Below are 13,583 nucleotides of genomic sequence, written 5' to 3'. Positions count from 1 at the left end.
AATTCAAAAATTTCTCAAAAATGTTGAAGATGTGGAAATTTTCACTGTGGAAATGTGTTTTTCCCCCCACATTTTCAAACTTTAAAATGGGTCCATTTGACTCACAGGACAACATGAGGGTTAAAGGAAAAATGCTGTTCTGCCCATCTTGCACTATGTGAATCTAACAAATCACCAAATTCATTTGGCAACTGGGTTCAGTTTCACCGTCCACACTCATGTATGATTACTGCCCGGCTTGTTAAATCTAAACATCACTAAATAGAACCTGTCCGACTTTGTGAAGTAGCTAACGGGTCTCAAAAAGCTGAATATGATGCCACATTCTTAAGAGATTCAAGAACAATTTTGAAACAAAGTCACTGACATTTATCAGACTGGGCTGGTTAAAAAAGCCATTGCAAAGGCTCTGGGACTCCAGTAAACCACAGTGAGTGATATTATCCACAAATGGAGAAAACATGGAACAGTGGTGAACCTTCCAAGGAGTGGCTGGCCAACTAACATTTCTCCAAGAGCACGTCAGTATCTCGTCCAGGATGTCACAAAAGTCTTATGGAAATCTGGTTGAGCCCAAGCAAAAGCAATTAAAGTGCAACAGTATTTGTAATTTTGTACTTCATTGAAAAATAAAGAAGAGCAATGCAGAGTGAATATTTCATCTGAAGGCAGAGCTCCGACACCAGGCTCATGTTCAGAGGTCTGACCCAGACAAAAACAACAAAATGCAAACTTATAGTAGCATCTGTCCTTCAAACCGAGCAGCTTCATCTCTATCATGAAGACAACAGAGGCTCTTCAGCCAAGGAGTCTCACGGTCTCTTGTCAGACCTTGGTGCTTGACACTGGCCATAACATTATCACATATCATAACAAAATCATGTGCTGTGAGAACAGTCGTGCCCAGACTGGTTTGTGATCGTCACATTACAAATATGATTTGTAATGTTTGTACAAATACAATTCATCCAAGTACAAATGAAACTTTGTTGCAACAGCCAGACAAACATTGAAAGAACTGCAGACTCAGTTAAGTTCCGTCTAGTGAATTCCATAATAAGGAAGACTTCGGAAGAAAATTGCATTATGGGAGAGTTTCGAGGCGTAAACCACCACTGACCAAAAAGACCATAAAGGTTCGTCCAGCATTTGGGAAAAAATATCTAGACGAGCCTCAAGACTTTTAGAATAGCATCTTAGAAAATGTTGAAGACCTCCTCACTTACTCTTTCCCACAGTGCACTAGTCTGAATGGAGTCTCCAACTACTCCAGAGAAGAAGTTGATGAACGATGGCACGATTACAAATTGTCCAGCATCAAAGTGCAATGAGAGAGGCCAGTGGACCAATAAAAGGGAATTTATTTTATCAGTAATTGGAGAAATCGTTGGCCTGGGCAACGTTTGGAGGTTTCCATATCTGTGCTTCAAGAATGGAGGAGGTGAGGATGTGATTAAAAAAAGTCCTATTGTACATTTTATTGTGAGTCTGTTACTTCATAAATCAGAGTTGTGTTAAATCATTTGTATTTCTATTAAAATGTTCTAACTTGAATCATTACTTTGCTAAATTCTAATCATTAGGAGCTTTCCTGGTCCCCTATGTGTTGACTTTGGTCTCTTGTGGAATCCCCATTTTCTTCCTGGAGGTGTCTGTGGGGCAGTTAACTGGTCAGGGTGGAATCACATGTTGGAAGAAAATATGTCCTTTATTTGAAGGTACAAGTAGCTCTGCAGAACATTTAGTAAATGTATTGTAGTTAGTAATACTCCCTGTTGTTAAATTTGCTGTTTTGTTGATAGGTTTAGGCTATGGCAACATAGTGATTTCGTTTTACACTTCGATGTACTACATCGTCATTCTGGCTTGGGCCTTCCTCTACTTATTCTCCTGCTTCCACACTGTGCTGCCCTGGGCCAGCTGCAACAACACCTGGAACACAGGTGCACAACTGCTTTGTGTCAGTGGCTCAATGGTTGGTGCCATGACTTTATACTGGAATAATACTTCCTAACTTGTCACCTTTCTTCCACAAGAGAACTGCATTGATTCTGGCATGAATGAATCATTTTCTGGCACTGTCAATCACAATATAACATCTTCAGTTCAAGAATTCTGGCAGTAAGTATTCACAATACCAGAGTTATTTTAGAGTCATAAAAAATGTGTCTTGACATTTTTCTTTCTCTGAACACAGGAGGAGAGTTCTGGGTTTGTCTGGAGGAATTGAGGAGATGGGTAATATGCGCTGGGACCTGGCTGGGTGTCTTCTACTGAGCTGGGTTATCTGTTACTTTTGTATCTGGAAAGGAGTCAAGACTTCAGGAAAGGTGAGATGTGTACATTTATCCTGCACATGAAGGTGAAGGTGCCAAAACCTCCACTAAAATGCTTTTTGCTGCACTTTTTTGCACGTGGAACGTCATAACATATGTAAGCAAGCAAGCAAAGTTTATATACATAGCACTTTTCACAGAAATGAATTCACAAAGTGCTTCACAGTAAAATCAGTAGGGGAAATTGAAATCAGCAATAGACAAACAAGGAATGACAACCAAATGCACAAACAGAAAAACATACAAACAAGTTGTCACAACAACACCACCTAACTAAAAGCCTGACTGAACAGCTGGGTCTTCAGCTGCCTTTTAAAGAACTCAACAGAATCTGAAGTGCGCAGAGACAGTGGCAAAGCTTTCCATAGCCTAGGGGCCACTACTTGATTGGCTCGATCCCTTCTGCTTTTAAAACGGGTTTGGGGAATGACCAGCAAACCTTGGCCTGAGGATCTCAGAGAACGTTTTGGGTTGTAGCATTTTAAAATATCAGAAATATAAGCTGGAGCTTGACCATTCAGAGCTCTAAAAGTGATAGCTAAAATTTTAAAATGAATCCTAAAATGAACTGTAATGGCGCTTCTTTCTCAGGTCGTCTATTTCACAGCCACGTTCCCCTACGTGATGCTGATTGTGTTGCTGATCCGTGGTGTGACACTGCCAGGAGCTGCAGATGGAATTCGATTCTACCTTTCTCCTGATCCAACACGTCTAACTGATCCTCAGGTAAGATTTCTGAAAAGTTACTGTATTGTTATACATGCTACAACATTTTTGCATTAAAAACTGTACAGGAGTCAGGAAATGTATTTCGTCAAGAGAAAAAAATCTAAAAAACACACTTTTCTCCTTATTAACCTACTTATGGTGATTCAGTGTTCCATAAACTGCATCCAACTGTTTTAGAGTTTACAGATGTTTACCGTCATGGCTTGACAGTTTTTCAGTATAAAAAACATTTTTTACAGTGTATGTATGTAACTATTTGTGAAATACGTTAAAAAAAAGTGTGTTTAAGTGGATACAACAATTCCAACTTACTTACTGTCCCAGGTGTGGATGGACGCTGCAGGCCAGATATTGTTCTCCTATGCCGTCTGCTCATGCTGTCTGCCGTCTTTGGGAAGTTACAATAAATACAACAACAACTGCTACAAGTAAGAAAAATACATATCATGCTGTCTAGTGTCTCTGCTTGTTCATATGACACATGATAGAGTCCGTAATAATCTTTTTTTTTTTAATTTCAGAGACGCTTTTGCCTTGTGCACACTGAACAGTTTAACCAGCTTTGTTGCTGGCTTTGCAGTCTTCTCCGTCCTCGGCTTCATGTCGCATGAGTTGGGTGTCGACATCTCCACGGTGGCTGAATCAGGTATGGAATGGTTCGCAAATAAATATATTTTTGCACATCTGCTCACGTTTAACACTGTATGAAATGCATATGCTAATATATTTTTGTGTTCACCCAAAACCAGAAGCAAAATGATGTTCCTCACATGGCATGCAGGTCCTCAGAGTGCTCGAAAAGTCACTAACACTCTCATTCTTGTGCATGACAAGCAGACTCAGAAATAGCTTCTTCCCAAAAACTATCACTGCAGTCAACAATCACAGAGCCTGACACTGACATTCCTTCGGCACCTGAAAGACTCATGCTGCTATTGCATTTATGCCCTTGTGTAAATATATTTTTTGTTCTTTTTAAATTGTACTGTTTATTGCTGTTTTTCTTGCTTTGACACCAAATGGGAACTGGTATCCTAATCTCGTACCCGGTACAATGACAATAAAGGCTATTCTATTCTATTCTATTCTATTCTATTCTATTCTATTCTATTCTATTCTATTCTATTCTATTCTATGTGTTCCATTCAGATTAATCTATAGCTGTGTTTCTGACGACAAGTACACAGTAACTCCTGTACATAAATCAAACATTTCCCCTCTCTTTAGCTCTGTTTTTTGGTCTCAATAAACTCCTGAAGAAACTTATCTGATAATCCACTAAATTTACAGCGCCCTCCATAATTATTGGCACCCCTGGTTAAGATGTGTTCTTTAGCTTCTAATACATTCAGTTTTTCTAAACAATATAGGACCACAATGAAAAAAGAGGGAAATCCAACCTTTAATTCAAGTGCATTTATTCAGTGGGGGAAAAAATCACACATTAAGAAATAATTCTTTTACATCAAATCGTGTGTGCCACAATTATTAGCACCCCTGATGTTAATACTTTCTACAACCCCCTTTTGCCAACAAAACAGCACCTAATCTTCTCCTATAATACAGTTTTCTACAATTCTCAGTGTGAGAGTATGCTTTTGCAATAAAAACTGAGTTTATTTTAAAGCTTTCAACACCTCTTAACCAGGGGAGCCACTAATTATGGAGGGTGCTGTATATATTTAATACTTTTTGTACAGCTGTTTATTGTTTTGTTATACTATGTTGTTTTGGTTTTTGTCCTTGAAAGTGCCAACAAAGATTCATTGCAGAAACGCTTTGACAATAAATATCCTTGAATCCTTTTTGACCTCTGCTGTTGAACCCTTTAGGTCCCGGTCTTGCCTTCGTTGCTTATCCTCGAGCAGTCGCCTTGATGCCTTTACCACAACTCTGGGCTGTCTTCTTTTTCCTCATGATAGTCTTCCTTGGACTGGACAGTCAGGTAAATATAATTCAGATAAGGTAAAGACTTCCATACCATTTCCCTATAAGCTCCTTGATTTATGTGCTACAGATCATCACCAAATCCCTAAATAAAAAGAGCACTTCAGTCATTTTCTCTGCTTCTGTTTGGTTTTAATAGTTGTGCAACATCATAGCAGATCCACAGCATTCTGTCAGCTTATCTTAGTTATTTTGTAGTTAATGGGTAAAAAAGAATTAATGCTGCCTTTTTGGTAATGCTATTATCGCAAACTAGCGATTTTTCAATCCCAATCCTAAATTAGGGGTTTGAATTTGAAGTTAATTACCAGCAGTTGAAATACTTATTTTAAGCTATTTTCACACAGGAACAAGAATCAATCACAAAAATGGCTGTATCATATCCAATTGGGAAATAAGAATGTTATCCCAATATGAACCCAACACCTGCGCATAAGTCAGAGGTCATTAGGCGTCACATTAGGCTCTGTCATGCTCCTTTACTAACTAAACTCCTGCTATGCTCTCTACCAGCTAGATAACCAATGCCTCATATTTATAAAGTTTAATGAGGGGATGTAGTAGAAAATGTGAACATATACGGTTTCTTTTCTTACACAGTTTGTGTATCTGGAGGGTCTGGTGACATCCGTATCTGATATGTATCCGTCGTACTTTTTCACCGGTCACCAACGTAAACTGCTTCTGCTGCTCATCTGTCTCATCTGCTTAGTTACTGGCCTGTTTATGGTCACGGAGGTAAGAGTTCATTTCTAAAGTAAAATAAAGGTTCGATCTCTTTTTCTCTGCAAAATACATTTTGAATTGATCTGTATCTTCTACAGAAATGTATTATTTTACCTGGTATTTGAATCTGTTATACTTTTTTAGTCTCCTGATTTTTGCTGTTCTGTGCCACAGGGAGGACTTTATGTATTTCTCCTGTTTGACTACTACGCCTGCAGTGGAATGCCATTAATGTTTTTCGGCATGTTGGAGACTGTTTGTGTGGGATGGGCATTTGGTGAGCAAAAAGACACATTTCTTCATTTATTTATTGTCAATCACAAGCGGAATAGACACATGTGCATTCAGTAATGTAGCTGTAATGTTCCAGTGCATTAACAAATACACCACTGACATATCCTAAAACATCAATATCCCTTTAAATGATACAAAAAGGGCTGCACAGTGGCTTGGTGGTTAGGGGTGTGTAGTTAATGGATGGATGCAAAAAAAATATTTAGTCATTTTTAAAGTTATTTTAAGGTGTAGTGTCATTTCAATATGATTTTATGGACGGATTTTGCTGTTAAACTTACAAAAATATTTGAAATAAACAATTTGCATTCGTATTTAATGAAGTGATTCTTCTTTTTCTCATCGGTACTGTACAAACAACTCTTGTAGTATCTTCAAATTTAAATATATGTATGCCAAGAGATTCATTATATACTTTCCAAGTTTGGCATGGCTAATATGACTGTCTGTCTCCCAGGTGCTGATCGTTATTATGGAAAAATAAAGGAAATGATTGGTTACCGCCCCTCACCTTATATGAAGTACTGTTGGAAGTTCTTTACACCATCCTTCTGCATTGTAAGTACATTTACGGTGTATCGTCTGCATGTTGGAAAACAAGAGATCTGATCAAGAGTGAAGGCCAGTTGATGCTCATGTATCCAAAAGAGAGAGGCTGTATGAAGAGATTTATCATCATCTACACTTATATAATTTATCATTAAAAGAAAAAGTTGTAACTGAAGTAGATGACACCAGATTTTAGAGGTGCTGTCATTATGTTTCCATTCAGTGGTGCCCAAACACAGTAGGAAGTTGCTAATTGCTAATTTTGCGAGAGGGCAATGAATCTTTGAGCCCAGTTTGTAAATAGCTGCTGCATCCTGCAAAAATGACAGCCACAGTCAGCCTTTATTGTATGAATGGAGCATCTACAGTGATATGGAAACCATGAAGTGGCCTCGATACTCAGCTGAAACATATAGCAAGAAGGAAAAGAATATGCATATAATGTTTACTTAATGTTCTCTGTATATCTCTTGTTTCTTGAACAGGGAATACTGCTCTTCTCTCTTGTCCGGTTTACCCCTCTGAGATACAATAACACCTATATATATCCTGGTTGGGGCTATGCCATTGGGATATTTCTTGGATTATCGTCAGTTCTTGTGACTCCTCTGTATTTTCTCTACCTTATGGCCATAACCCCAGGAACAATGAGACAGGTACGTATGGCCACAAAGATCTACTGCCACAGACAGAGTTAATGAAGTACTCAGGTCAGATAAATCGGTGTAACCATTTGCAGTTAAAGGTCAATATCTTGACCTGTTTCTTGCCAAAGCAAAAGCCTGCGTGAAACAAACCTTGTGAAGCAACACAGATTTAAATCAACGTAGTAGTCTATTGATCAGGTCCAGACATGTGTGGGAGCCACAGGTGGATGTTGATTTGTTGCCATGGGAAAATATTGTCCATATTTAACTCATGTACTCTGAAACTGAACTCTGTGAGATGTCAGAGGGTTTAGGGTTAGGGTTTGAGGGTTTTAGTTGGACTCTATTAGCTTTTATTTTATTAAGTTAAGGTTTCGATGCGGGCTGCACAGTGCAATAGTGGTCAGCACTTTCGCTTTGCAGTGAGAAGGTCCCCGGTTCGCGTCCTGGCTTGCCCGGGATCTTTCTGCATGGAGCTTGCATTTTCTCCCTGTGCATGCGTGGGTTTTCTCCGGGCACTCCGGCTTCCTCCCACAGTCCAAAAATTGATCACTCTCAATTGCCCGTAGGTGTGAATGTGAGTGTGATTGTTTGTATATGTACACACGTGGACAAAATTGTTGGTACCCCTCAGTTAAAGAAGGAAAAACCCACAATTCTCACTGAAATCACTTGAAACTCACAAAAGTAACAATAAATAAAAATGTATTGAAAATTAAATAATCAAAAACAGCCATTACTTTTGAATTGTTGATTAACATAATTATTTAAAAAAACAAACTAATGAAATAGGGCTGGACAAAAATGATGGTACCTCTATAAAAGATTGAAAACTATTTGACCAGAGTGACATGATTAACTCAGGTGTGTCATTTAATTGACATCACAGGTGTTTCCAAACTCATAATCAGTCAGTCTGCCTATTTAAAGGGAGACAAGTAGTCACCCTGCTGTTTGGTGAAAAGGTGTGTACCACACTGAACATGGACAACAGAAAGCGAAGGAGAGAATTGTCCCAGGACATCCGAAAAAAAATTATAGACAAACATCTTAAAGGTAAAGGCTATAAGACCATCTCTAAACAGCTTGAAGTTCCTGTGACAACAGCGGCTCATATTATTCAGAAGTTCAAGACCCACGGGACAGTAGCCAACCTCCCTGGACGTGGCCGCAAGAGGAAAATTGATGACAAATTGAAGAGACGGATCGTTGGAATTGTATCCAAAGAGCCCAGAGCAACCTCCAAAGAAATTAAAGGTGAACTCCAAGGCCAAGGTACATCAGTGTCAGATCGCACCATTCGTCGTTGTTTGAGCCAAAGTGGACTTCATGGGAGACGACCAAGGAGGACACCACTGCTGAAAAAAACTCATAAAAAAGCCAGACTGGAATTTGCAAAAATGCATGTTGACAAGCCACAAAGCTTCTGGGAGAATGTCCTTTGGACAGATGAGACCAAACTGGAGCTTTTTGGTAAGGCACATCAACTGTTCATAGACTCAAAAACCAAGCATACGAAGAAAAGAACACTGTCCCTACGGTGAAACATGGAGGAGGCTCAGTAATGTTTTGGGGCTGCTTTGCTGCATCTGGCACAGGGTGTCTTGAAAGTGTGCAAGGTACGATGAAATCTGAAGACTATCAAGGCATTCTGGAGAGAAATGTGCTGCCTAGTGTCAGAAAGCTTGGTCTCAGTCGCAGGTCATGGGTCTTCCAACAGGACAACGATCCAAAACACACAGCCAAAAACACCCAAGAATGGCTGAGAGAAAAGCGTTGGACTATTCTAAAGTGGCCTTCTATCAGCCCAGATCTGAATCCCATTGAACATATGTGGAAGGAGCTGAAACATGCCATTTGGAGAAGACACCCATCAAACCTGAGACAACTGGAGCTGTTTGCTCATGAGGAGTGGGCCAAAATACCTGTTGACAGCTGCAGAACGCTCATTGACAAATACAGAAATTGTTTAATTGCAGTGATTGCCTCAAAAGGTTGTGCAACAAAATATTAAGTTATGGGTACCATCATTTTTGTCCAGCCCTATTTCATTAGTTTGTTTTTAAAATAATTATGTTAATCAACAATTCAAAAGTGATGGCTGATTTTGATTATTTAATTTTCAATAAATTTTTATTTATTGTTACTTTTGTGAGTTTCAAGTGATTTCAGTGAGAATTGTGGGTTTTTCCTTCTTTAACTGAGGGGTACCAACAATTTTGTCCACGTGTGTAGCCCTGCGACAGACTGGTGACCTGTCCAGGGTGTCCCCTGCCTTCGCCCGAGTCAGCTGGGATAGGCTCCAGCTTCCCCGCGACCCTTGTGAGGATTAAGCGGTGTATAGATAATGGATGGATGGTTTCTATCCACACAGCTTGAAGAAGAATTCAGTGGTATATTCTGATCTTTTTACAGAGACTGACAACATTATGCACTCCAGCAGCTGAGCTCCTTAACCCAAGGAAAACTCCGTACCAAGAACAACCTCTGTTTGATACAGAGCTGTGTGCTCTAAATATGACTGAGAAACCCAAAGCTGTCACTTTGGAAGGTGAGTCACCTGCTTTAATTTGATACCACTTTTTCTTGACTTTTGCTGTGCAGAATGATAACTGCCATTCCATGAAAATTTCGAGCAAAAATGCCCAGAAACCACATTTTTATGTTCAGTATTCAAGTGACAAGAGGCCTTAGTCATCTGGAACAATACAGAATGTGCAAAGTCATACTACAGCAACAGATCTACAAAAGAGTGGATGTCGAAGGGAATAGGTCAGCAGAAAGTTTGGAGTTTAACACCTGCAAAAACTGGTTTTCTGTTTCCAGACCTTCTGTCTTTGTGTCTTCTAACCACTCTCCATCCCAACCTTAATCAATTGTTTACAGGCCATGAGTTCACATGTGTCTGGACTTTGGTATTTTTTCCCTCTCAGGCTGATGTTTGGCATCAAATTGTAAATGTGTCTGTGTTTGTGAAGCCAGCAATAGGTCACAAATCTGTGAAAATCCTTTGTAGTCTTTTACTGATCTGCCAAATAAGACTTTTTTTTTAAAATTTAAAACACAGTGACTCAATGACAGAGGTGAGGAACTAGACCATGTGCTGCTTTTTTTTCTGTTGTCTCACAAGTTGAGCATGAAAACCAGCTCCATTGGTATGGTACCCATATGGGATCACCGTCTGATGTCTTACTGTTGATCACAGATGAGCCAGTAATTCTTTCATGGTTGTACTGAGGAACACAGAAATTTTAGCTTTTTGAAGAATCTGATTAGAGCAAACAATTTCTTTTTGGCATATTTTTAAATGAGACATGTACTATACAGCAGATTTTGATTAAATAAAGAAAAATCATGATATTAGGGTAGCTTAGACTTGTTTAAGTTTTGCAATGGAACAGCATGCCACAGATGAGTAGTTCAAGGATCATCAGAATGTTGAAGACCTGATGATTCTTTATGTTTTTACAGTTTCTGACTAAGTTAAATGGTACGATATTGGCATTTTTAAAAAAAGATGTCATGACTTTCAAAACTATTATTGGGTTCTAAAGGGTTTAATTTCTATCGCGAATGCTAGCTACAGATAATGCTAGCTAATGTTAGCTAATCTATAGCTATAGATAAGCAACAGGTTTCGCATTGCTTTGCAATACTGTTTCCGTGATAATTGTGCCCATCCATAATTTAACTTGTAAATACCAAACATGTTTGATGCTAATCAAAAAAGCTCCAGTGAGGTTGCAAGCAGGCTGCTATCCTAAAGACTGGATCTCTAAACTCCTCACATAACCAAATAATCTGGGCTGAGCATCAGGTCAGACCAGGATCCCAGGACAGAGTTCTTTTTTAATCATTGTGAGGGATAATATTGATGCAAAATTGACCAAAACTCCTCAGCTCAAAAGAGTGTTCAGTCTGCAGCAACGATTAGGTGGGTGCTGCGTGTCAAAGCAACACCCACATGAATGTTAGAAGCCAAAGTTTCCTAGCAGACCACTGGATTGTAAAGAGATAATTAAAGTCATTCACTTCAACCACCAGTGTTTTTAATGTTGTGACAGATTGGTTTCCAGCTTGCACAGGAAGCCTTTACAAAGAGGAAAATATGTGTGCATTGTGACCTGTTGTTGCTTTTTTTGTCAGCAGTATTTTAGAAAGGTCAAAGTTTTAAACACTGGAGTTGTCGGGCCAGAGAAGCAGCTTGCAGAACTTGAAGCCATCATTTATGACTGAACAAAATAAATAGATTACTTAAGTTTAGACATTTTAAAAGGCCCAAGACTCAAATAAGTCCTTTTTTCTGGACCTATCAAAGATCCACCTCACCTTTTATGTCTATATGTCGAGCATCAGCTCATAACAAAGACCAGATTGTCCAGTCCCCTGCAGTTGGTTACTTCCACTCTGAAACAGAAAAGCCCCCAATATGTTAATCGAAAATAATGCTAATAATTGTCTTTTTCCTCCATCTTTACAGAAGCTGGTCTTGTTTTGCGCTGCAGCAGACCTGATGAAAGCATCAATAAACAGGAGTCTAAGGCCTGAGCTGCAGTTTATTCTCAACACACAACATGGTCTGTTTGAAGCTTTGCTGGAGTGGATACACAACATGTCACAGCGCAGATGATGATTTTTAAAAAATATTTCTCTTCCTGCCAAAGAGGAAAAGGAAAATCGGTTTTGATTGAATTTCTTTGTGTAAATTACGTGTTAACTCACATACTGGATAAGATAAGATAAGACAATCCTTTATTGCTCCACACGTAAGGAGACATTTCCAATGTTACAGCGGTAACATCTTTCAAAGCAGCACTAACCACATCCATCCATCCTCTATACACCGCTTCACTAACCACATGTACAGTAATAATAAGAATTATAGTAACAATAATATGTACAATATATATAAGAATGAAAAATTAATAAATATTGTATTACTACACCATAAATGACATCAGCATAAGGTGGCTTATGAAATAAATATAACTGTAAAAGTGCAAAATGCCAGCTGTGTAAATAATTGTTGCACAGGGTTTACCATGGTTAAAGATAATGATATAAGTCCAGTTTATGTCAACATCAGCTAGTGATGCTGATGTTGTACAGTCTTACAGCAAATGGGATGAAAGACCTGTGATAGCGCTCCTTCTTGCAGGGTAGGTGTCTAAGTCTGCTGTTGAGGGAGCTTCTCAAAGACCCCACAGTGTCATGCAGTGGGTGAGAAGGATTGTCCATGATAAATGTGAGCTTTGCCAACATCCTCCTCTCACCCAGCTCCTCTATGGAGTCCAGGAAGCAGTCCTGGACAGAACCAGCCCTCCTGACCAGTCTGTTCAGGCTCTTTCTCTCCACTGATGTTACCAAAGTTTTCTTATAATTAATGCATAAGTAACCGGTTTATAAAATAGATTAAAAGTGAAGACATTTTTAACATACAATGTCATGCATGTCAGCTGTACCTTTGGTAACTTTTCCATTGACGCTATCAGCAGCCTGTCCACCTGATATTCCTTCTTGTTGTTGAAGCGCAGTGTGAAGAACTCTGGTTAAAACTAGAAAACTATGTTCGTTGCCTTCTTAGCATGACCATATGGGATTGCTTACAGGCTAGAGGACACATTAGGGAAATAAGAATTGAAATTCTGAGTTTCTTTTTTTTTTTTTGCCTTGAGACTTCATATGTGACACATCTAAGAATCAAACTTGAAGGGTGGAGCTTTCCGTATTCTTCTTCATATTTGGTTTCCCATTCAAATGTGCGGCTTGCCATTGTGCATTGTAGAGTAGTTTTACAGTGTTTGAGCAGATTCGTAGGTGAGCTGGTGTGCTCGAGCTGCAGTACACACCGATGGATGTGTGGAGAGGGAGGCAGGAACTTCACAGATCTGCACATTCTGGAGGAAACAGCAGTGTAGAGTTATATAAATACATTTCAGGGAAGGAAGGGATTATTTTTAACGGAATATTTTTTGTGACAAAACATTTATGGAATTCGAGGTGTGGCTATTAAATAACATGACTGAGCTTACATACCAGTCAGGAACTGGACAGCTTCTTGACAGTACCCCCCCCTTAACGTGCGCCTCCTGGCGCAAGTACAAAGAACCAAAAACAAAAATGCCCCAGTCGGGCGGGTGGCGGGGGTTAGGCCGGAGGGCCAAAACAAAGTCAACAGTCAGGGCGGCAACAAGGCACGCAAAAAAAATGGGAACCCCAACAACAAAACAGGGTCCCAAACAAGTCCAAAAACGTTAACCAGTCCAAAACAAAATAACTCCAAGAAGGATATTGGAGACGGTAGCAAAGGCGCTCGGAGACAGGCAGCCAGGCTGGGGGCCGACGGTGTCGGACG

At 39.4% G+C, this 13,583-nt stretch overlaps 1 protein-coding gene across 1 annotated transcript; it reads left to right on the top strand.

Moving 5' to 3' along the window:
- The first annotated feature begins 1,819 nt into the window (after positions 1–1,819).
- Positions 1,820–12,555, top strand: LOC110963833 (sodium- and chloride-dependent betaine transporter-like). The gene is made up of 13 exons (XM_051953685.1): positions 1,820–1,943; positions 2,037–2,121; positions 2,198–2,330; positions 2,928–3,062; positions 3,390–3,493; positions 3,587–3,711; positions 4,898–5,010; positions 5,613–5,750; positions 5,913–6,015; positions 6,490–6,590; positions 7,067–7,237; positions 9,644–9,779; positions 12,506–12,555. Exons 1-13 carry the CDS (start codon positions 1,844–1,846, stop codon positions 12,553–12,555), a joined length of 1,494 nt encoding a protein of 497 aa, XP_051809645.1. The 5' UTR covers positions 1,820–1,843.
- The last annotated feature ends 1,028 nt before the right edge of the window (positions 12,556–13,583 follow it).

This window comes from Acanthochromis polyacanthus, chromosome 9 (genome assembly GCF_021347895.1).
Source record: "Acanthochromis polyacanthus isolate Apoly-LR-REF ecotype Palm Island chromosome 9, KAUST_Apoly_ChrSc, whole genome shotgun sequence".
Lineage (NCBI taxonomy): Eukaryota > Metazoa > Chordata > Actinopteri > Pomacentridae > Acanthochromis > Acanthochromis polyacanthus.
This window is presented reverse-complemented; position numbering and strand designations above follow the sequence as displayed.

Bases quoted from the DNA above. Each gene is read 5' to 3' on its own strand.
- LOC110963833 (XM_051953685.1), top strand. From the start codon at position 1,844: ATGTACTACATCGTCATTCTGGCTTGGGCCTTCCTCTACTTATTCTCC. The intron at 3,712-4,897 runs GTATGGAATGGT...TGAACCCTTTAG, and splicing joins CTCCACGGTGGCTGAATCAG to GTCCCGGTCTTGCCTTCGTT. The intron at 7,238-9,643 runs GTACGTATGGCC...ATCTTTTTACAG, and splicing joins CCCCAGGAACAATGAGACAG to AGACTGACAACATTATGCAC.